Source organism: Muntiacus reevesi, chromosome 4 (assembly GCF_963930625.1).
Source record: "Muntiacus reevesi chromosome 4, mMunRee1.1, whole genome shotgun sequence".
In the NCBI taxonomy this organism is placed as follows: domain Eukaryota; kingdom Metazoa; phylum Chordata; class Mammalia; order Artiodactyla; family Cervidae; genus Muntiacus; species Muntiacus reevesi.
Genome location: NC_089252.1, coordinates 112032948 through 112055618, shown reverse-complemented (window position 1 = coordinate 112055618; position 22671 = coordinate 112032948). Strand labels below are relative to the sequence as shown.

Genomic DNA, 22671 nt, shown 5'->3' with positions numbered 1-22671 from the left:
CTTCCTGAGTTTTGGGGAAGCCCAGTTCTTGCATCTTGCCCTCCAAGAGATCCCAGCCAAGCTCCCCTAGAGTCTGGTCCTTAGCCAGCCTTTCTTATCACTCTTGTTTGGAAATTGCTTCATGTTTTATAACCACTCCCTGGTGTTTTGTAAGATTTCCATGTTTTATCAATATTAAGAAGGCTGCTTTAGAGATGTCGTCATTTGATTACTCAGCCTGCCTTCATACTCTGGGGACAGAAGGGGAGGCCATTCTCCACGGCATCAGAACATGCTTTCTATGAGCCTGTGTTCTACTCACAGGGCAGCGTGTTGGAATTAGGTCTATTCATGGGTTGAAGAAGTCTTTGTATTCCTTTTCCCGGGGAACTGAAACTCCCCAATCGATCTTCAAGAGAGCCCTGGGGAAGGAGCTGAATTCATGAAGGAGAGTGTTTCAGCATGGCATTTACTCTCTGCATTTCATTAAACAAACAGGGTAAGGAGTTAGGAATTTTTATTGCCAAATGGAAAGAACATAATGTGAGCTGAAGCCCTTGCAGACTGACTGCAGAGGTCCTGGCATGGGCACCTCCTCCTGGCCTGGCCAGGTGTGCCCAGTAGAGAGAAGCGGCTGCCTAGACTTGGACTCGGAGCTGCTGCCCTGTGGAGAGAACAGCCGGGGCTTGCTTTTTTTGCTTTTTTTCCAGTGAAAGTCCTCATGGGCGCCACGACAGCGCTGCCAGCGAGGCGGCGATCAGCCTGTTCCTCTTCCCCCGGGCGCTGGTTGACTGCCCGTTAACAGTGGGACTGCACAGCTGCAACCAGAACGTGAACACAGTTGAGAAGCCTTCCGTTTTGACGATTAAAGACATCGGAGAGTTGCCACAGACAGGTGAGGCTTTCCCAGTCCAGCTGTGGGACCGCCACCCGCCTGGGCCTGCTGGCAGAGTGCTTCCAGTGCAGGTGAAGGGGGAGAAGCAGATGTCAGCGTCTGTCTCTACCGCCCCATCCATACCTTTCCTTGAGGGCCACCCTACCTGGAAGAAGCGTCCATCACAGATGAAACAATACCAAGTGAGCAGGGTCTCTCCCAGAGAGACTTTCCTGGAATTGTCTGATTACTGCAGCTCTCAGAATAAGGGAAGAGAGAGCTGAAGGCAGAGACTGGCAAAGACTTGGGAAAATATTGTCCTAGAGAAATCTACCACTTCATCCAGCAGAACTAGAGGCTGTCTTTACTGGCCATTAAATCAATGTTGGGGAGAAGAACTAAAATCAGCCAGAAGGCAATCAGCTTGTGGGCAGGGTTGCTCAGTGAGGGTAGGCGTGGAAGGAATGGAGTGTTACAGAATATTCTAATGGCTTTCATTATTTCTCTGATTCCTTGGTCTCTCAAGTCGTGTAAATTCAAGCCTACAAAGCACATGAATTTCGAAAATTGACAGCAGTTTGCGTTTTGCTCAGTAAAGGCAATGGTCTCCCATATAACTGCCAGTTGAGCATAAATCTATGCTATTCAATATTTTTTTGAAGATAGTCTGGCAGTGTGTATTAAAAGTCTTAAAAGTTTCATGCCCTTTGACCTAATAATTGAGTTCAGGAGATGTCACCAAAGAGTGAAAACAGAAGTTCATCCCAGTATCAGTGCTTGTGTGAGAATGGCCGAGCGGCACAGGAAACTAAAGCGATGCCCTTGGCAGGGTCCTTTGCCGGAGACAGGGCTTTGGTCAGGAAAGAAAGGGACTCTGACCTGGGAGAAAGACAGCATCTTGGTCCCTCATACTCCTCTGGAAGCTTTGGGCAGGCAGAAGAAACTCCCACCCTTAGAGAAACATTCCCCAGAGAAACACCGTACCAGTTTCCACACAGGCACCATACTTGAGGCAGATTTCTCATAAAGTGATAACACCTTCCCTCCTTGGCTCCAGGCCCATAACTAGGGGCTGATGACAGCCCAGCCTGAGCAGGGAAACACAGGCCCTGCCCTGGGAAGAAAGGCATGAATCATCAAAATAGTCGCAAGACCTGGCTTGGCAGGTACCAAGGAAACAGAGGTGGGAGTGGCTCTGACCTGGGCAGGGTCAGGGCTGGGCAGGGGGCCTAATGTCCTGGCAAGGAGATCTGAAGTTTTCCTAATTCACTGCTGGGACGGCCCCTGAAGTTGGGCCTCGCTGGCACTTGGAGTAACTGAAGAGGAGAAACCAGAACTGAGCAGGCTGGCAGAGCTGCAGGGCTTCTCAGAGCCGGAAGAGAGCTGAGGACCCGAGGCGACCACTGCTCCCTGAACTGGGGAGACCAGCAGGCGAGTCCAGAGAGAGAAAGCAAGCTATGTGAAGCTCACTTTAAATAGGAGACTCATATAGAATAAAAGTAAGTGGAGGAAGAAAGATAAACCATGGTACCATTCATCTAAAGAAAACTACAGTAGCTATATTAATTTCAGACAGAGGAGACTTCAGAGCAAGGAAAGTTATCAGGAATAAAGAGGAGCATTACATAATGATAAAGACATAAAAATAAAAAGACATAGAAATCCAAAAAGACATAAAAATCTGTAACGTGTATATGCCTAACAACAGAGCATTAAAATACATGAGATAAAAAACTGACAGCAGCAAGGAGGAATACATGAATCTTCTATTATAACTGGAGAATTCAACATCCCTCTGTCAGAGATGAACAGATGGAGCAGGCAGGAAATTGGTAAGGATGTGTTTGGACTCGCCAACAGCATCAATCTGGATATAATGAACATCTACAGACTGCTTTGGGGGCTTCCCAGGTAGTGCTAGTGGTAAAGAACCCACCTGCCAATCCAGAAGACATACGGTGTGAGTTCAACCCCTGGGTGGGGAAGACTCCCCTGGAGGAAGGCACGGCAACCCACTTCAGTATTCTTGCCTGGAGGAATCCCATGGACAGAGGGGCCTGGAGGGTCGCAAAGACAGTCCACAGCATCGCAAAGAGTCAGACACAACTGAAGGGACTTAGCACCCATAGACTGCTTTATCCATCAACAGCTGGACACACATTCTTCTCAAGCTCACTTGGAAACATTCATGCAGACAGTCCACATTCTGAACCATAAAATGCACCTTAACAAATCTAATAGAACAGAAATCACAATGACCTGCTCCCAGACCACAATACAACTAAACTGTAAATCAATCACAGAAAGATAGCTGGAACACACACACACACACACACACACACACACACACACACACACACTTGAAGATTAAACAGTACAATTTTAAGTAACACTTGGGTCAAAGAAAAAATCGCAAATGAAATCAATCTCATATTTTGAACTAAATGAAAATGAAAACACTACTTATCAAAATTTGTGGGATGTAGCAAAAGCAGTGCTTAGGAAATTTAAATCACTGAATATTAGGAAAGACGAAAGATCTAAAATCAATCATCTAAGCTTCCACCTTAGGAAATTAGAAAAAGAAGAGCAAATTAAATCCAAAGTCAGCAGAGGGAGAAAAATTATAAAAAATCAACAAAGCAATATAGATGTCAATGAAATTGAAAATAGGAAATCAACAGAGAAAATCAATGAAAAAAAAAAGCTTGTTCTCTGAAAAATTCCAGAGGAGACAGAGCTTTGGAAGGGAACAGTCTGCCACCAGCCCATTCCTTCCCTGGGGGCCCACGGGCTAAGGATCTCACCTGGTGCACGGAGAGGGGTTCTATGCGGGAAAAGAGAAACCAGCAAAACTTAAACTAGAGATGTTGTGCATGGCCAGTGTGATAACGTGAATTTTCAGGATCCCTAAATGCACAACCAGGTTTATATTTGCTGAATTTTAAGGCCATTTGTGGAGGGGTGGGGGAAAGGTGTCAGAAAAGCAGATGGCCATCTATAGTATCCCACAGAGTTAATCAGATTTTCTATTCCTGCGTGAGCTGTTACAGCTGGAGACACCAGGTAAGTGCAGAACTGGGCTGCACAAAAGCAAGGTTGACTCCTCCCAAATTTACAGGTCAGGTCATTTAGTGTCTCAGTCCTGGGGTGGAAGGAGGAAGGCGGCGGACAGAGGCCGTGGAGTCCTGAGGGCCGTGCAGCGCCTCACCCCCTTCCTGCAGCCTCCCACCCCCGTCCTCCAGCCTCCCACACCTTTACAGGTGGCCCGGCCACCTCACACCCAGGGTTCCACTGTGCAGAGAAGTACTGGGTGACATCCCTTATATGTGAAGTCTACAAAGAAATGACGCAAATGAACTGAGGGAAGAAATAGATTCACAGGTTTAGAGAACAGACTCATGGTTGTTCGGGGGAGGGGAAGAATGGGGGCAAGAGACAGGGAGTTTGGGATGGACGTGTACACGCTGCTATATTCAAAGTGGATAACCAACAAGGACTTGCTGTGTAACATGAAACTCTGCTCAGTGTTATGTGGCAGCCTGGGTGAGAGGAGAGTTTGGGGGAGAATGGATACACGAGTCCCTTGGCTGTTCAACGGAAACTATCACAACACCTGTTAATCAACAATACTCCAATATAAAGTAAAAAGTGTTGTTTTTTTAAATCCCATTGTGTAGGCAAGGTAGAGATTATTATCCTGTTTTATGAAAGAGATATCTGGGTCTGGAATAACTTGCCCCAGAAGACCCAAGTGCTGGGTGTCTGAGCTTAGAATCCAAGACTCCCAGTTCTCTTTCCACTAGGGTACTGCTGACCTTTAGGGACAAAACAAGAAATGTGGCCCCACGGAGCCCGGAAGCTGGCCAGATGGTGAACTGCCTTCCGCGCTGTGTGTGCCCGAGGGCCTGGCACACAGGGGCAGGGGCAGTACTTGCTGACTGAATGACAGAACCAGGCCAACGAAAGGTTCAAGAAGGAACAAGTGACTTTCCTAACGAGGGTCACTGAGACCATGGTAACAGGATGTTGGTCTTTGGCCCTTGCAGCATTCTTGGAGATGTGCAGCCTGGATGTTCTTACCTTTGAACAGAGTGTGGAAAGTTCTCTGCTCCATAGGCGGGCCACATTTCTGTTGACCCAGGGCCAGCGGAGCTAAAAGGAAACATCTGTGCGCGATGAGGGTGGGGGTAGGGGATGTTTTCATCCGTGCACGACATGGGTGGGGTGGCCCGCGCTCGTTTTATATAACTCAGATTTCCAGCAGCTTGGGAGGGAAAAAAAAAAACAAACTGAAACGTGCCTTTCGGAGGCCTCTTCAGATTTTAGATTTTTCTGCCTCTGGCTTTATTGTCAAAATGATTCTTTGTGCAGGGAAACTGACAGAAGACTGGGCCCTGAGGGTGGGGTGTGAGCGCACAGACCTTTCCTTTCACTTGTGGATGGTAACCCCGCATAGATCTCCTGGCTGAAATGCTCCCAGCTCGGTGCCCTATCAGCTGGTAGCGGTCTGGGGAACGGTCCACGAGAAGATCTTTTATGCTGGGAGGATGAAATCCACAAACCCCACCAGGGCTGGTGGTGAGTCTACTGCAGGTGGCTGAAACGGTGGTCCTCACCTGGCCGGGTAGAACTAGGGATGGACAAGAGGACCTGGGGGGTTAATGGCCCTAAGCTCAACATGGGCAACAAACGAGGCATACTGTGTCTACAAAGAGTGGCTTTCTGAATAGTGTGTCCATTCTGAACACAGGAGACAGGCCCCTGTCCACAGCAGACTCCTTGAGAACACACAAAAACACAAACAGTGAGGACTGTGGCAAGCAGAATTCTATGCAAAGAGGCTTTCAAGATTTTTAAAAGTCCAGGAACCATATCTTGGAAGGTAAGTTGGGAGGAAGAGGGGAAGGAACAAGAAGAGACAATCAAAGAGGGACAGCAAGGCCAGGTGCCAACATTTCAGTTCAGTAGCTCAGTCGAGTCTATCTCTGCAACCCCATGAACTGCAGCACGCCAGGGCTCCCTGTCCACCACCAACTCCCAGAGTTTACTCAAACTCATGTACATTGAGTCAGTGATTCTATCCAACCATCTCATCCTCTGTCGTCCCCTTCTCCTGCCTTCAATCTTTCCCATCATCAGGGTCTTTTCCAATGAGTTAGTTCTTCACATCAGATGGCCAAACTGTTGGAGTTTCAGCTTCAGCATCAGTGTTTCCAATGAATATTCAGGACTGATCTCCTTTAGGATGGGCTGGTTGGATCTCCTTGCTGTCCAAGGGACTCTCAAGAGTCTTCTCCAACACCATAGTTCAAAAGCATCAATTCTTCAGTGCTCAGCTTTCTTTATGGTCCAACTCTCACATCCATATATGACTACTGGAAAAACCACAGCTTTGACTATATAGGCCTTTTTTGGCCAAATGATGTCTCTGCTTTTTCATATGCTGTCTAAATTGGTCATAGCTTTTCTTCCAAGGAGCAAGCATCTTTTAATTTCATGCCTGCAGTCACCATCTGCAGTGATTTTGGAGCCCAAGAAAATAAAGTCTGTCACTGTTTCCACTGTTTCCCCATCTATTTGCCATGAAGTGATGGGACTGGATGCCCTGATCTTAGTTTTTTTGAACGTTGAGTTTTAAGCCAGCTTTTTCACTCTCTTTCACCTTCATCAAGAGGCTCTTTAGTTCTTCGCTTTCTACCATATGGGTGGTGTCATCTGCGTATCTGAGGTTATTGATATTTCTCCTGGCAATCTTGATTCCAGCCTGTGCTTCATCCAGCCCGGCATTTCACATGATGTGCTCTGCACATAAGTTAAATAAGCAAGCTGACTGGTTCCAAATCGGGAAAGGAGTATGTCAAGGCTGTATATTGCCGACATTTGCTGGCCCCTTAAACGACTGTTCTGGTGCACCAGGGAACTGCCTCATCACAGGGAGACTTTATAACAAGCCAAGCGTCTAATGATGGAACCAGCTATTTTGTAGAGTAATGAACTGCTCGTTCCAGGAAGGCTTTAAGCAAGCACATGGAGATCAATGGAAACGGACATCCCATATCGGTTAAAGCACGTGACCTCCTCCACTCAGCTGTCTAGCTCAGAGATTGAGGGACGCTGGGCCCCTTGCCTCTGGAGAGGGTGCCTCGCACCCCCAGGGCCGCACAGTGGCCGGGGCACGTGGCGCAGTGACCGAGGGACCGGCCGGGTGAGGACAGCCCCAGGCAGGTCTGACGCAGCCTGGCTCCCCTGTGGCTCCTACAGAGTGAGCCCCAGGGCAGAGGGTTCCAGGCTTCTGAGTGGCTCCTCTAGGGCCCCCTCCCCAGCCTACCCAGGGCACGGCCTCCACAACTGGGCTTGTCCTAGCCTTGTACTCGGAAACAAACTCCTCTCATTTCCCTGCTGCCCAAGAGCCGAGAAGAGGAAATCAGGAATGCAACGGAGTTTTAAAAAGAAAAAGAGAACCATAATTTCTCTTGCCATGTGCTACCCATCCAGAGTTCCAGGAAGCAAGATTCCCTGGCAGGTTGCTTAATCTTTGGCCCTCAACGTCCCACTGAGGGCCCGGCTGAGAATATAAAGCCCTCTTGCACTCTGAGAACGTGAGGGCCGGCCCGGACAGGAAGGGCTGGCCGCACAGAGTGCCTGCTGCCTGCCCCAGGCTCTGGCCCTGGGGGACCGCAGGGCGGGGCCTGGCCCACCGGGCTTCAGGCACATCCCTGCCCAGGTCAGACAGAGCAAGGCTGGGGTCCCTGCAAGAGCCTGAGTGACACAGCGCTGCATCTTCCTGTGGAACCATCTAAAGCTCACACAAAATCTGCAACTACAGCACAGAGAACGTTTTTCCCCTGAGCCATTTCCAAGGCAGTCGTTGACCTGATGCCCTATCACCGCCTCCCGCTTTAGTGCGTGGTCCCTGTGGCCGAGGCCCTCTCTTCCATCATCACGACGTACCATCCCTGCCATGTGCTCCTCACCCCGTCCCAGGGGCATCCAGAGAGCAGAAGGGTCTGGTCCAGAGCGCAGCACATTTGCTGTTCTGTCTGCGACCTCCTTCGTGTCCTCAGATGTGTCCTGGAGAGTTCTGAAGACGGCTGGGCAGTTGCTGTGGAGGGAGCCCCTCAGTTGGGCTTGTGCGTTGTGTCCTCGGCAGGAGTCTCCCCCCAGCCCATCAGGTGCTCGGGGGCTGCAGGCTCTCTGCTGGGTCCGTTACTGACGATGCTGACCTTGGTCACTTCATTAAAGTGACGTCTGCCCAGGCTTCTCCGTTGCAAGGTGACTCTTTCCTCTTTGTAGTTAATAAGTATTTTGTGGGCAAATAACCTGAGACAATGAAAATATCTCATTGCTTATCAGACTTTCAATGTATTCACTTATTTATCTATATCTGTATGCACTCATGGCTTCCTATTTTACTGTTACTGTCACTGTTTTGATGTTCTAACTGTCCCCGATTTGGGCCCTAAGAAGCTCCTTCAAGCTGGTTCCGTGTCCTGCCACGTTCTCATCCTTCTTTAAACATTTTCTTATGTTCTGGCAAAATAACTTGGGCTGGGCTTAGCTTCTCCTTTTCCTGCCCCAGCCCTGTAATAAGCCGTTGTGTTCCAAGGTGCTGCGGTTCCTTTTCATGGAAAGCTGTATTGAGAAGCCAGCACTTGGATGCTAGGCATGCTCAAGCCTTTGGTGGGGCCGCTGCTCCACCCAGACGTCTAGCTGGGGGACTGATGCGCTCACTTCCATGGACAGTTACAGATTCGGCTCCATGTGTCCAAGTCCACAACTGCACACCGACAACTCCAATTTTAATCCTATACTGTCGGAAACATTCTCTATGTTTTCTCTATGTATTTGTACCTCCCTTTCCTGACAATGAGAAACCTGGCTCCCATGGTCTTTTTGTTTTTTTCCCCACGGTCTTAATAAATGTACTTATTTGATGTGTAAGCACTCTCTCCCATGTGCCCCCACCCGCTCTCCCACGCAGATCTCTTCTCCTCGCTTGGACTCCAACACTCTGTGTAGGACCTCTGTTCCCCCGGGGGGTGCCCCCTTCCACCCTGTTGCGTCCTGACACCCCACACCAGGCCCCCCTTCCTGGGGACATTCTTTCCTCCCTGCCCCGTCTCTGACACCACTCTGGGACACCAGGCTGCCCCTCTCCCACCGCGGTCATCTTGGCTTCAGGAAAGGATGGTTGAAAAACGGAGAGTGAAGGCAAGAAAGGAAAGTTCTTCTTTGTGTTTTTAACCAAACATGCAACAAGAACACAGATGCAGAACCACAAGAGAATCGCAGCAAACACTCCAGACAATTTGGCAGCGAGCCCCAGCTCTCTCCCTGAGGAGACACGGTTCCATGACTGTTCTGTACCCGGGCTGGGGTCAGATACTGGTGCTGCCTCGAACAGGTCCGGTAGCTGAGGCTCCCTTAACCTCACTGAGCCTCAGTTTCCTCAACTGTAAAATGGGGAAATGCCAGCTCCTGCCTCAGATTGCTGGTGTGAGGCCTCTGTGAGGCCAGGGAAAAGCGTGACCCAGTGCCTGCCTGAGGTAACTGCCCAGCAGATGGGAGCTCTGAGGACGAGTGTGTATTTTTCAGAATCCTAGAAAACAATGACTCTGTTTCAGAGGGCGGGGCCAGGATGCTGGGTGGGTGTTCCCCGAGCAGTAGCCAGATTCTGTGGCTCCCAGGCCTTCCTCTTTTTGCAGGATATATATATATTTTTTTTTGGCACTCCAGCAGCCAACTTTGGGAGGGTTTCCTGGACAGAGGTCCCCGGGGCCGCTGCCTTAAGACTCACCGCTCGGCCCCAGCCGCCAGTGCTCTGTGACCCAGGCCCACGCAGGCAGCAGCAGCCGCAGCCCAGCCGGCAGCAGCATGGCGCTCTGGGGGCCCTGCCTGCTCCTCTGCCTCCTCTCCCTCCTGACCCAGGTCGCCGCCGATGCCCCCACCGCCAAGGTCAAGAAGGCTGCAAATGCCAAGAAAGGTAAGGAGGTGGGTGGGGAGCTGGCCGCTCTCTCCTTGACAGGCCCTCACCCTCCCTTCTCTCCTTCCCTTCCCTTCTCCCCGAGCCCAGCGAGCGTCAGTGAGGCACCCACCCGTCCCCCCCAGACTGGGACCGGGGTGAGTTCTCCAGCCACAGGGGCAGCTGTCAGAACTGTCAGAGTCACTGGCTCTTAGAATCGGAAAGAACCTTCCAAATCACTTTAATGGACATGTACTCCTCCCCCACCACCCCAAGATTTTAAGAGAAACCAAACCTTTGGCTCGGCAGCCTGGAGATGTCCGACTCTCCTCGGGAGGGCTGACAAGGCTCCGCTCTGTTGTCTCCGAACCTCAGGCTGCTCAACTGTGAAACTGAGATGGGGGCCTTGGCTCAAAAGGTTGGTTGGGAGGATTTAATGATAGAAAACACGTAAGACATCTGGAACACAGGGTATAACGTAATGCACAGGGGAAGGAGAAACGAACAATTCGTGGTTCTATGGTGTATCACAGCCTTCAGGAAATGAAAATGTTCATGGCTGAACTAGGACAGTGGAGGCGGCTTTGCTCTCCCTCCGTGGCCTCTGGGCCTGGGGTGTCCTTGGGTGGCCCTGGCCTCAGCAAGGCCTGCCCTTGGAGCCCTGCCTGCAGTGAGGTCACCCCGGGCTGTGTTGAGACAACACGAGTGAAGTGCCATGGCAATGCCGTGGGCTGTCACCCCCACAGGGCTTCGGGAGATGAGAGGGCTGATGCAGGCAGCAAGACAGCTGGCCTGGGGCCGAGGGCACAGACGAGGCAAGGCCGGGGGCGCAGCTGCACTCAGGCCCCTCCCGGAGCCGCCATTAAATGGACAGCTGCCCACTGGTCATGGATGATGTACGCAAGGACACGTTAGGACCATGGAGACCCACAGGCCTGCAACACAGAACGGGCGGGTCCCGGGCCGACAGGAAATAATCCCCAAGGTTCAGTTCATAAAGTAAACAACAAAAAACTCAAAGCAGAATGGATACTTATGTGACATTTGTTTTGAAAAAGGGATTTATGTAAATATATATATATTTACTTCAAAGAAAAAAATACAAATTTACTTGTATATGCATAGAACTTTTCTGGAAGGATTCACAAGAGTTAGCAAAGTGATTATCTCTGGGAAGAGAAACTAGAGAGCTGAGAGCAGACTGACTGGGAAAGAGACTTGAACATTTTGAACTGTTCGGGTATTTTAAAATTATATGGCTGTGTTGCCTTCCACAAAATGTTCATTAAAAAAAAGATAGGACTGGCGGCATGCATGGTATGTCCATGAACATCAGCGAAAACTGCCACCCAGAGTGTTCTTTGTAAAGGATACACAGTTCCAAAGGCAAAGAACAGAATTTTTCAATGTGGAAAAGAGCTGCTAATTTCTCAAGTTTACCGAAGATGTAGTATGTATTTATTCGGACGTGTAAATCACAGATCTTATCACATGGACAAGAAGGTCAGACCAGACAAAGCCCTGGTCCTCCCCAGCCGTGCGGGTGGCCCGTGGAGGCCCCGGGCGCTGGAGGCCCGCAGAAGAGCAGACAGTGAGAGCGGAGTGCCCTGACTCTCTCTCCCCCTGTCCCTGCCAGCCTGGGCACCCGCCCTGTTGGTCTGTGTGCTGTTCCTCCGGGAAAGCACACCTGGGAGGTCGCCAGGGCCTCGGCCCTGCGTCCTGTCCTCTGTTCTCTGGAGCTGGGAGGATGGTCAGGGTCGGGGGGTCACTGAAGGCTCTGCCTGCACCCCCACCCCACCCCTGCCAATCGCCATCCCATCTGACCCCTCCTACACAATGCAGTACAGGTCTCGTGTGAGCAAGACCAAGTGAAGGAGGGTCCCTGGCAGAAGGGAGATCACAAGCAATCACTTGGATGACCGCTGGCAGGAACAGGGAGAGACAGAGTCTGCCACGAATCAAGGTCGAGGGGTCATCCCCTGTCCGCTTGTGGCTGATGGTGGTCCACCCCTCCAGTCCCTGCCCTGCCCCCATCCCTCCCGCCTTCATCAAGGGATTGTCCCCACTTCCTTCTGACTTCATCCTAGATGCCGTGAGTCCGAAGATGCTGGAGGAGCTCAAGACTCAGCTGGACAGCCTGGCCCAGGAGGTGGCCCTGCTGAAGGAGCAGCAGGCCTTGCAGACAGGTGAGTGGACGTGGCCGCCTCTCCAGGCGGGCGTGCGCTGGACACAGGGGCTCAGGCCAGCAGTCAGGGGTCCGCTTCTAGCCTCTGGCCCAGCACCAGGGAACTGGCTGGCTCCCCGAGTCCAGGGCACCAGATTCAAGGAAGCCCCTCCTCAGCCTGCTTCCTCTCAGGAAGATCCCCTGATGTGTGGAAGCAGGAAGGTCCCAAGAGGACAATGAAGTCTCCCACAAGAATCCATTACCGCCCGCTGGAAGCGTGAGCCCTGGAGGGCTGGTGGAGCAGAGGCCATCCTAATGAGCCCCCAGGAGACCCCCCACAGTCCTGTAGGGCATGAGCCTCAACACCTGTGGAGCAGCTGTGCTGATCCTGTCACTCCCAGTCATCATCACTGTGCCGAGGCAGGATTTCTCATCCCTGCTCTAGAGAGGGGAGCTGAGACAGAGAGCCCTGTTTTTGCCCACACTCCCCTGGCTGGCCAGTGCAGGTTAGGGTGGGAGTGGAGGCGGCCGGCCCGGTGCATGCTGGGCGTGAGGAGAGGTGGTTGTGGTCTTCCTGGCTCTGCACGAACCAGCTGAGCCAGGATGGGCAGAACCCCCAGCGGTGGAGCCTGGGGACACAGTCGGCTCACAGCCACCTGCCCTGGCACCTCCCGGCCAGCCTGCCTGGACAACCCGTTCTCTTCCTCTCCACCGAGTTCCTTTCACATGGTCTCCAGTTTTCACACACCTCAGACTCACCTACTCCTTCCTGACCTTGCCCTGGAGGACACAGACCACAGACGATCAGTAATACTTAACACATGGGGGGATGTTTAAGATGAGCACAATGCCATTCGGGGCCTGTTTCCTCATCTGTAAAGTGGAAGGGCTGGGGCTGGACTTGCAGGGTAAGCTCTAAGGTCTCATGACTAAGCTCTGCATTTGTGCACAGACCATGTAGCCCAGACACCGGCTGCCTTCTGAGGTGGGCAATGTCGTGGGGACCTCCCTGTGCAAAGTCCACGGCATACAGAGATCCAAGCACCCCCTCCACGTTTGGTGATTCCCAGAAGGTTCATGGGCTCCCGGTCTGCTTGGGGGCCTTCTCTCTCTCATCACCCTCTCCTTTATGACAATCTGCAAATCACCTTGCCAAGAACCCCACACAAAGCATTCCTGAGCTCTGCTGACCTAGCCAAAGAGTTGAGAGAATGAGGGGTTAGGGGAGAAACCCTTCCCTCCTGCCATCTGCCCTTCCTCTCCCCCAGTCAACAAACACATGTGAGGTCCCCACCTAGCAAGCCTCTGCCAGGCACAAGGAGACACAGGTGGAGCCCTGCTCTGGGGGCCTCAATATACCCACGGAATCAGTGTATTCCCTGGCACCCTTAAAGCAGGTGTAGGAAGATAAAGAGGGATTCCATGCAGAGGGCATAGCAGGAGCAGAGCTAGGGAGGGCCAGCATGAACCCACCAGATCACAAGTAGGCCAGAGTGACAAAATGTCAGTTACGATGGTAAGGTACTGAGAGCTGACACTTATTGAGGACTAAGTTAGTGTTGTGGGTGGGGTTCCCAGGGAGCGGCCCTGAGCTGGAGCTGAGCCTGCAGGAGGTTCATGAGGGAGCACCTCCCAGGATCAGTACCTGATCAGTACTCAGGATCAGAAGGGAAGAGAAAGGACTCAGGAGTGGGCAGAGTGCCCTGCATCTCAGTGAAGGCCCCAGAGACTGCAGAGGGAGCCCTGACCTCGGCAGGGCCCTTCAAAGCTGTCCTGAGTCAGGACAGGGGGGCTCATGGGCCAGTCCCTGGGTGGGGGCTGCTCTGGGGAGGGGCACGCTGTGGGCGAGAGGCTATTTTCCACTGAGGCAATCCCCAAAGGGAGGCTAAGAGCTAAGAGTTGTCTTTGGGCAGCGCTCTCAGCAGCTGGGGTGGCCAGGCCTTCACCCCAAGGGGGTCTAGGTGGCATTTCCCAGTGTCCCCAGAAGGAAGGAAAGACAGTGTGGGGCCAGGCTGGGAAGGGCGATGAAGCCCGGCTAGGATGCACCACACGAGGGGACACGGCAGAGCTGGCTGACTTGGGACAGTGTCTGTGAGTAAGACACCTCAGTGATGCTCCAGGCCTGGAGTTGAGAGTTCCAGGAGTGTCCGGTGCTCACGGGGACACAGGGACATGTGTTAAGTGAGAGTAACAGAATGAGCGGGTGAGGGAGCGGGGGAGGTGGTGGAGTGCAGACCCACTCCTAAAATTTTGAGGATCAGCAGCAAGAGGACAAATGGAGACATACACTCCAACTGTCTAAATATCTCAGTTATAAACCCAGTTAAAGAATAATGTGCTAAGCAGAAACAGTCTATGTTCCTAATTACACCAAATACACACCTTCATCACAACCTTTGAGACCAGAATCAAATTTAGAACTCTCGGACTCCTCAGAGTCCTGAGCCCGAGACAGCAAGTTCCTGGCCCACTGCCTGGGCCATCTCTTCTGTCCAGAGACTGGCCAGTCTCAGCTCTGAGCTCCCAGTCGCCACCCCAACCAGCCCTCAGGAGCACTGACCCAGAATAGGCTGCTGGCAGATGCTGGGAGTCTGTCTGGGCCCCTGGGGCAGGGATTTGGGGTCCTGGGCACCTGGAGTGTGGTCTGGACTCTGGGTCAGAATGTCCCCTGGCCCCGATCTCAGGGAGAGTGGGGCGGGAGGAAGATCAGAGCGGGTGGCTTTGGCCGGGCTCCCTGGGAAGCCCACTCTGAGATGGGGTTCATTCATCAGGAAGAGTCTGGAGTCCCAGCTGTGAAGGGGGGCAGTGGGAAGCAGACTGGGCAGAGGGGCACCCAAGGCCAGCTTCTGCCCCCCTGTGCAGCCTCCAAGCTAAAAGGACCCTAAAGGACCTTTTAATTCTGCTAAAGGCAGAATTATCCTGCCTGGGGGAGAGATGACCCCGCTCCTGCCTCCCCTGGGCGCTGGATGGGGCACCCAGGGGAAGGGTGTGACCTTGAGGGAGGGAGGGGCCCTCTGTCTGCAGCTGAGGGGGCTGAGCCCACGCCCAGCAGCAGGGGCTCCACCCCCGCTGTGAATCGGGGGTCTGAGATGCCCATCACAGCACGGCCCTCGGGCCTGGGCCTGGAGCCCCTCCGCGGCGACTGGGCTGGATGGAGCAGGGTGAGCCGGCCCCTGGCAGTGGGCTCTCGGCTGGGGAGCCTGGGGTGACGGCCACTTCTCCCCTCCCAGTCTGTCTGAAGGGTACCAAGGTGCATATGAAGTGCTTCCTGGCCTTCGTCCAGGCGAAGACCTTCCACGAGGCGAGCGAGGACTGCATCTCGCGCGGGGGCACCCTGGGCACGCCGCAGACGGGCTCCGAGAACGACTCCCTATACGAGTACCTGCGCCAGAGCGTGGGCAGCGAGGCCGAGGTCTGGCTGGGCTTCAACGACATGGCGTCCGAGGGCGCCTGGGTGGACATGACCGGCGGCCACATCGCCTACAAGAACTGGGAGACGGAGATCACCGCGCAGCCCGACGGCGGCAAGGTGGAGAACTGCGCCACCCTGTCGGGCGCGGCCAACGGCAAGTGGTTCGACAAGCGCTGCCGGGACAAGCTGCCCTACGTCTGCCAGTTCGCCATCGTCTAGCGGGCCGGGAGGGCCGGGCCGGGCGCGGGATCCTGAGCCCCGGAGGAGGGGCGCGGGGACCTCCCCGCCCCCCGCGCGCTGGGCGCCTCCTTTCGCAAATAAAGTGGGTGCACCGTGATGGAGAGTGGCTGCGGTCTGTGCCGGTTCCCACGGGCGGGGAGAGTCCAGGAGCCCTTCTGGGATTCCCTGGGAGAAGGCTCTTAGCAGAGAGGTGGTGAAGGATGGCGAGCTGGGTGCAGAGAGAAGGGGAGGGAGGAAGAGAACAGCGGGGAGGCGGGAACCCTTGACTGCAGCTGCCTTTTTTAAATTAAACAACTTCATATTTCATTTGATTTCCCTCTTACAGAAAGATTTGCAAGAATTTCCGAATACCCTTCATCCAGATTCCACATTCACTAATATTTCCCCCTATTTGCTTATCATTTTATTTTTTCCTGAACCGTCTGACAGTAAGTTACAGACGTGATGCCCCTTTACCCCTAAATACTTAAGTGTGTTTCCTGAAAGCAAGGACATTTTCTCACGGAAGCATGGACGTTTCCTCAAGGTCCGGAAATGAACACTGATACTCTATTGTTATCTAAGTTACAGCCCTTATTCCGATTTCCAGGCTTCTTATCATAAGACTCCACTTCAGCGTCCCCTCCAGAACTCCAGGGCAGAAGGGACACCCCCATCCCACCCTTTTCTGTTGGGGATTCATTTCTGGGGTGCACTGACACGCTGAGTCCTGTTGGGATGAGAGCACCGTCTGCCCACAGGGAATATTTGCATCCCCCTTCTTGCCGAATAGGAGTCAAAAATGAGAGGGGCCAACACTGCCTGACTGTGTCCACCTTTCCTGCTCCTCAAAGAAAGTTCCATCCTAGCAATACCAGCTACCACTTATTGAGCCCACTGAATCGCAGGAACTTTAAATAAAATCATCTTATTTAATCTTATCCACCAGGGACAGGCATGTTATTATCTCCGTTTTGTAGAAACGGAAGTTGAGGCTCAGGGAAGCTGAGTGACTTCCGTTGGTCACGGACCCAGTAACCAGCAGAGCCAGGATTGCCAGGGCCTTGGCCTTTCCACCACCACCTTTCCACAGGGCCTTGCCTGTCTCACGGTACTGGACCTTCCCTGAGATAAAGCATCAGAGAAGTGGCCCTGTGAGCCCCTCTGGCCCATCCAACCATGTAGGCCCGGCTCTAGTGACCCCCTTAGGGGAGGTCTTCCCACATCAGCCATGGCATCATCCCCTGTGGGGACTTCTGCCATAGCTTTTTTCCCTGGTCATCTTTGAGTGTGTCCTGCCTGCAGCAGTGAATTGATGGTATTTGATTTGATCACGGGGAGTGGGCTATGCCGGGATAGAGAGCTTACAGTGAATGCTGTGTGTACAGCTGCCACACAGCCTGCCTGACATCGTCATGGAAACCACCTCATGTAATTCAACAGTTTAGGAAGATGTAATAATGATGGAAGACATTCATTATAGGTACAGAAACTGAAACTCAGAACAGCGATGTGATTTTTTTTTCAAGATGACCTCGCAAGTGAGAAGCAAAAATGAGGAGCAGGTCTCAGTCTGGCTGAGTCCTGGGCTCTTTTTACCCCCACTCAGCTATCTAGCAGGATGTAGGAGGCCACAGGTTTTCAAAGTTCCTGCACTGGGTGGATGCCCACAAGAGGGCACCAGGCTTTTGCGAACGAGAGAGGGTCCTGGTAGAGAACTGCCATTGCGGCACTGCCTGATTTCAGCAGCAGGTGGCAGCATAAGCAAGAGAATCGTTAACCATTTTTAATCAGCTGCGAAAGCTCTTACGTTTTTAAGACACTGAGACTTGTGGACTTCAAGCCAGGGTACACCTGCCCTGGGATCTTGCTTTAAGTTTTGACCTGTTGTTGTTGTTTGAATTAATTTTTATTTTTTAAAGCACTGTGTTCAAATATTTTGTATCATGATTACTGAGTTTTTAGGCACTTCCTTAAATTTTGTACCCCAGTTAAATGCCTCACTCACCTCACCATTCCTTATGGCCCTGGCTACAAAATTAAAATTTTCCAAGGTGCATAAACAATGATAAGGTACTGGTTTCTAGATCTCCAGCTTCTACACTACTCTTTATTAGAACTGATGGTAGAGCCCTCTTTCACCATCACCCATTTCCCTCTTTACCATGTGCTGCCCTGGTGTGCAAAAATTTTGAGGATGTCCAACAAAGGGACAACTTGAAATATTGCTATAAGTGCCGGTCAGGCAAAATACTGGGTAAAAACTCCTTTTGCAAGTTCAGTTGTTTCCAGTTCTTTGCCTTGGAGAAGAGGTTAATCAAGGTGTCAGTAATATCTTTCCTGGTTGCCAACTCACCCATCAATCTCTGCCAATATCCCTAAACCACAGGCTTTCCTGCATAACTGCTAGTTGGACAGCAAAGAAGACTGGTTCAAACTCTGGTCAGAGTCGGCCCCTGGAATGTGAGCTTCCCTCTCACACACATAAACATACTTGCTTCAAATGAAAACATTAAACCACTCACGTGTCCTCACACAACCTCCAGGCACATTCTTTGGATTTTGGCTTTGCTGAGAGATTGTGGAAGTATTCATAAAAGCAAAGAAGATGAGCAGTGTGGACATTCCTACTATGTGCTAGGCAGTGACCCACAAGCCCCTTAAAGTGTCCTGACAGCAACTCATGAATTACCTCACTCAACAGTCATACTAACCTAGGAGAGCGGTCTGATTAAGCCTATTTTATAGTTGAAGAAAACGGAGTGCAGAGAGGATAGTTTTTCTAAGAACATCCATGAATGGGGCTGGATTTCAGGTCTGTTGAGTTCCAAGGCCCATGTACTATCTATTATCTACATTCAGTCCTTCCTGAATGTTGAAGAAAGTTTTCAGATATTTCGTGATGTGTCTGTGAAACTTTTGTGAAAAGGAGTTGATAATCATGTGCATTGGTATGGATTTGTGATTGCTGGGAAGGAATTCTGTAAAAACACATTTCCCACCCATTTCCCATTCTCCAAGGCTATTTCTGAAGCTTAACATTAGATTCTACTTCACCTGTTTTTCATGGGTGACTCATGAAAAGCACAGTTTATGAGTCTCTCTTTCATGCTAAAAATCATGACACAATCTATGAAACTAACCATTTTCTCCACTAGAATGCACTGCTGTTTTATACAGCAGTGAGATCACAGTCACAGGAGAAAGAGCTCAAAGATCAGTGCAATCTTCAGATGAAAAAAACTGAGGCCCAGGGAGGTTAAGTGACTAGCCAAGATCATGTAGCTTGCAAGAAAATGAGCCAAAGAGTCTCACTTTGTTAGCAGAAAGAGCTTTGTGCAAACCATTTCTCCAATCAGCCAACTAGTAAGTACTGAGTTCCTTCCATATGCCTATTACTCTGACAGAAACTAGGCCACGAGGCCTGGATCCTGTTCTTGAGGTGTTCACTCTCCTGGCAAGGGACCTGGCATTTCTGAGGCTGCTCAAAGACAGAGGGATGGGGCTGGTTTTATCCTCTAAGGGTAGCTTTCCTGTTTTGCATTGTTGGGAAAATAACTGTGCAGTAGTAATAGGAAACTGTCTTTCAGATTAAGACATACAAGCCAAATAACCAGGCCAGAGTCAAACAGGGAAACTAGTGTTTCCTCCAGTTCATCAGCAAGTTCCACCAGGAAAACCTTAAACCAGGTTGAAGCTACTCATTGATAGCGCAATACCCATCAGGAAGAAACCCTGAATTTGGATTCCAGCTCTTCAAATGATGATGCATCAGGGATTTTAATTCATCCCACCTGAAGATGAGGTACCACCAGCCACTGGATCTACTCCCCACTCTCCACCTCCAAAACTGTAAACAACCCTGAGATCCCTGTCTCTCACAGACAGGAAGGAGATCTCCACCCACAGGCAGGGACAACACTCATGCTCAGTTCAAAGTAGTTACAGAAGATGGACCAGAACTTCCTTGGTGGTCTAGTGGTTAAGAATCGGCCTGCCAGTGCAGGGATAAAGGTTTGATCCCTGGTCCAGGAAGATTCCACGTGTCCTGGGACAACTAAGCCCATGCAACGTAACTACCCAGCACACCATGCTGCAGCTACTGAAGCCGGAGCACCGCCATTACAGTCTCAGCCCCCATTCACTACAACTAGAGAAAGTCTGCACAAAGCAATGAAGACCCAATGCGGCCAATAAATAAAAATTAAAAAAAAAAAAGAGAGGATGGACCATAGATACTTTCGTCTTTAGAAGATTTGAAGTGTCCAGACTCCTTGAAGCAGTAATGTTGGAGCAGGGAGATAGCCAGGTTAGAACTGAAAGGGGCACAGGGGCCAATAGCAGGAAATCATATATCTTGTAAACAAAGGGGGTCCTTAGGCAGACAAAGAAGGACCCTTCAGACTCATGCGAAAGAAACCACACATTTTGGGGTGATAAGTGTCCTGGAGACAGCTAAAGAAAGGTGGGAAATGGTAGGAATTTCCGGCGTCCAAATGTAACCTTTTGTTTCCTAAGCTCTCATTACAATAAAACCTTGCAGATAAGAAGTTCCTATCATGCACCGAGGTCATGACACTTCCCATCAAGATACATAAGGACAAAATTCCCTCCTCCCCTTGGCCAAGATGGAGCTAGTATGAAAATCCGGGTACGTGACCCCCCAAAATTCTCCCTCCCCAATGCATTTTCCACCCCTTCGTTTGTACCTCCCACATGTCCTGCTTGCCAAAGAAAGTCGGTGCAGTTTCTTACCTTTGAGAGTGTACCACTGCTTAGTTAAATCCTCACTTTGCTTTCTTGACCGCCCTGTCTGCTCTGAACTCCCTCTGGGACGAGAGGAGCGCCTCCTCCCCCAGTAACCCAGGCACCGGCTCTACCAGCCCAGTGTCCCCTGCCAGGCAAAGCCAGCCTTTAGAGAAGTGGAGAAGCAGTGAGGGCGAGGACACATGCGAAGTCCTCACAGAAGGGAGCCGTGTGAGAAAAACAAGAGTAACTGAGGCAGATCTTGATTTGATGCTTTAAATCCCAGTGTCTTTCTTTCTAAAGCCAAGTCCGTGCCTTTACTGGCCAGCAAGCCACTTGAGGGGGTCGAAGCGGGAAGAGTGGGTGGCTCCCTGCCGGACCAGCCGTGCTTCATGGGCTTAGACAGGTGATGGAGAACTCACCTAGGTAGTGGCCAGTCACCTCAGGCTCGACTTACACCTGGCTGAAAGCCTTGACACTTGTAGACGCCCTCCATGCTGCCCGCCATCTTGGGCCGGGCGACCCTGTGGCGCCTCGTCGTCCCCACCTCGGGCTCCTCTGTGGGCGGAGCCTCAGTCTGGGTCTTGCGCAGGCGCTTTAAGCAGCATGTGCCGCTTCTTGCGCAGTCGCCCTACCGCCGCTTTAAGGTCGCGTCCAGCTGGTGGTCCAGGTCCGCCCAGACGTAGGTGAACTTGAGGAAGGTCCACTTCTCCTGTACCTCCATCACCTTGTTGAGTGAGTGCGTGCTAAGTCGCTCAGCTGTGTCTGACTCTGTGACCCCATGGACTGTAGCCCGCCAGCCTCCTCTGTCCCTGGGGATTCTCCAGGCAAGGATACTGGAGTGGGCTGCCATGCCCTCCTCCGGGGGATCTTCCCCGCCCAGGGATGGAGCCTGTGACTCCTGCGACTCTTGCACTGCAGGCGGATTGTCTGCTGCTCAGCCACCAGGGAAGCCCATATCACCTTGTCTGCCCTTCCTAAATTACAGTATTATCATTTAACACGACTTAGAAACCATAGTTCCCAAGCCAAAATTCAGGGTGTATGTCTTAACAGAGGCTTAAAACAACAAAGCACTTATAGGAACGCATTTATTCACAGTGTAAGTCACATTTGTATAGGGTTTTTTCCCCCTCTCCTCTCTTCCCCCTTTTATACTTCAAAGGCATTCTTTAACAAATCTCTTGCAGGTCTAATCCTGTCTTGGCCTTTGCTTCTGGGAGGACTTGATTTGCTTCAGTGACTCAAAAAAATAAAAAAAAGAAAAAAGAAAGGTATTGCTGACCGAAGACACGGATGGCCGTGGAGAGTGCAGCTCAGCGGCTCTAAGAGAACCTGCTGCCAAGACCAGGAGTTGGCTGACAGCCTGGGCTGTCTGGGGAGGGGCAGGGGCCAGTCTTTCCCTGGCTGCCTCTGGGCAGTGACTGAGTACAGAACCATTCCCTCCGGAGAGGTGACCCCTCTAAGAGGAAAATTTAGCCTGGGAACTCCTGAAAGGCCTGGCGCCGATTGTCCCAGAAGTGTGTTGCAGTCTGGGGTTCTTCCTACCCAGTCTGTTTTTCCTCCCGCTGCTCTTCACATGGGATCAGACCTGTATTGAAGAGGCCTCTCCCTGCCGACTGCTGCTCCCTTGAACCGTTGCTCTTTCACAGGTGTTTCCCTCAGTTAATCTCTTGCACTTCTAAAATAAATTATATAGAACAATATAATATGTAGCCAAACTATATGTAGGGTATCAAATAGTTATATTACTTAAATTGAGGATATACCAGAAAACTGGGATGTACAATCACCCTGTGTTTCCGAAGACAGTGAATTACATTTCTAAGTGAGGGTTATCTGTAATAAGAATGGCCACTTCTTATGTCTGCCCCACCCCTCGACCTGGAACTTCCTCCCATAATTCACAAGGCACCTACATACAAAGGTCATCCTAATTCCTTCCCCTGTCTGCTTAACACGGCCTTGGAATATCATTCTATTCAGGCAGAGGAATGGAATCCTGGATCCATTTAGGTTACAGAGATATGAATCCTCTAAACTAAGACACTATTTTACCCCACCCCCACCGTAAGCAAATCCCCCTCCTCATTCTCATCCATCCCTCCGCCTCCTCTTCAAAGGTGAGGATCCTTATCCCATCATAAAGATACAAGACTAGGATATAAAGAAGACTGGAACTGGAGGATCAAAGCTTTGCCTTTGTAATGACAAAGACAAAAGTAGTCCCTAGCATCAAGCTCCCACCAGCCAGGCACTCAGAGCTAGGTGCCACGTTCTCCTCTCAAACAGAGTTAGTCTCACCCATCACC

General features: G+C 51.3%; 1 protein-coding gene and 1 long non-coding RNA gene across 3 annotated transcripts; one reads left to right on the top strand and one right to left on the bottom strand.

Moving 5' to 3' along the window:
- Positions 1 to 488: 488 nt before the first annotated feature.
- On the bottom strand, positions 489 to 20902 carry LOC136166909 (uncharacterized). 2 transcript variants are annotated; one of them, XR_010663017.1, is made up of 4 exons: positions 20782 to 20902; positions 10114 to 10210; positions 2790 to 2910; positions 489 to 797 (listed from the first exon to the last, which is right to left on the bottom strand). It is a non-coding gene; the product is annotated as an uncharacterized lncRNA (long non-coding RNA). The 2 variants fall into 2 exon arrangements; XR_010663016.1 differs by lacking the exon at positions 20782 to 20902 and having other exon boundaries at positions 10114 to 10645.
- On the top strand, positions 9521 to 15731 carry CLEC3B (C-type lectin domain family 3 member B). The gene is made up of 3 exons (XM_065933883.1): positions 9521 to 9839; positions 11906 to 12004; positions 15213 to 15731. Exons 1-3 carry the CDS (start codon positions 9731 to 9733, stop codon positions 15611 to 15613), a joined length of 609 nt encoding a protein of 202 aa, XP_065789955.1. The 5' UTR covers positions 9521 to 9730; the 3' UTR covers positions 15614 to 15731.
- Positions 20903 to 22671: the final 1769 nt, after the last annotated feature.